The sequence below is a fragment of the Sinocyclocheilus rhinocerous genome, unplaced genomic scaffold (genome assembly GCF_001515625.1).
Source record: "Sinocyclocheilus rhinocerous isolate Xijiao unplaced genomic scaffold, SAMN03320098_v1.1 C36507546, whole genome shotgun sequence".
Taxonomy (NCBI): Eukaryota; Metazoa; Chordata; class Actinopteri; order Cypriniformes; family Cyprinidae; genus Sinocyclocheilus; species Sinocyclocheilus rhinocerous.
Genome location: NW_015782248.1, coordinates 1 through 1,221, shown reverse-complemented (window position 1 = coordinate 1,221; position 1,221 = coordinate 1). Strand labels below are relative to the sequence as shown.

The following is a 1,221-nucleotide window of genomic DNA, read 5'->3' as shown; positions in this document are numbered from 1 at the left end:
TAGTTTAGCGAGTCCTGCTGTAGGAACAGAAAGTGCGGCTCTATCAGGGTGAGTGCAGGAGTTTACCGTTGGTCAGATCGCTGGCCTCGTGGTTCAGGACGGTGATGTTGGAGCCGGTCGATCCTGGTCTTGATCCGCTGCAGGGAGTGAGAGGTCTGGCGCTGTCTGGACGGCTTCTCAGATCTCCAGGCCGAGCTGAAGCAGGTCTGACGCCGCTCTTAAACACATGGAGTGCTGCTGAGACAGTCTCCAGAAGCTGCTGTTTGTCTTTACCTGTGTCTGCATCTGTGAGCTCCAGGCCGTCACTGACTGAAGCGTCTCTGATGGATTCTCTGAGAAGAGTCCAGTCCTGCAGTGAAGCTCTGCAGCGTTGAGGTTTGTCCTCTTCAACAGGAGCGTCATCGAGGAAGATCAGCTGAGGGATCAGCTCACGCACCGCAGACCTGTAGCTGTAGCCCGAGACCTGCAGCACAAACCACATGCGAGGAATCTGTCTGAGTATGATTGTATTTTGCAAACCAAATTTATCATTAAAGAAGAAAAACAGAAGAAAGATGGTGATGCTTGAAGTACCTCAGAGGCTCCTGGAGCGGGGCAGGTGCACACAGGGTTTCCTTCCAGTGAAAGTGTCCTGAGCTTCACACAACGGCCCAAATACCACAACTGAGCCTGATCTTCAACCTCGTTCTCCTCCAGATCCAGCAGCTCCAGATCCTCCAGCAAACTGACTGGACTCAGGTCTGAGACGCTGTTGAACGCCGCATACAGCTCCTGAAAAAAACACCAGCATTTAGGACTCGTTCACTTTATTTAGTGACTTTAAAATACAAACATACTGTAGTTCATGATAAGTAATAGTGTGATCTGTTTGATTTTAAAATACTTTGACATTAGAAAAACAAGTGTTTCATCAGTTCAGTCTCTGCAAGCCTTTGCTTCTAAATCTTGTTGGATACCTTTAAGGAGGAAAGAGCAGAAATCCCCTCCAGGTCAGTCAGACCACATCGAGCCAGACATAAGACCTGCAGGAGGGAGAAGCCGGTTCCCAGATCCCTGAGGAAATACTGAGAATAATAAGCCTTTATCTGATTCACTTCCTCTCTCTATATTATTATATTTCAATGCATGTTTATCTTCAGTGAAATTTATGGGTTCTGTATTCTTTCATAAATTCTATTTGTTCTTAGTTTTTGAGGATGAGGCCTGAAACACAAGCTGTCC

At 47.1% G+C, this 1,221-nt stretch overlaps 1 protein-coding gene across 1 annotated transcript; it reads right to left on the bottom strand.

Moving 5' to 3' along the window:
* Positions 1-43: 43 nt before the first annotated feature.
* Positions 44-1,103, bottom strand: LOC107736121 (leucine-rich repeat-containing protein 56-like; the record flags this gene model as incomplete). Its single annotated transcript, XM_016547617.1, has 3 exons — positions 44-463; positions 574-771; positions 957-1,103. Coding segments are annotated over 3 exons (765 nt in total), but the record flags the coding sequence as incomplete, so codon positions are not given.
* Between the last annotated feature and the right edge of the window lie 118 nt (positions 1,104-1,221).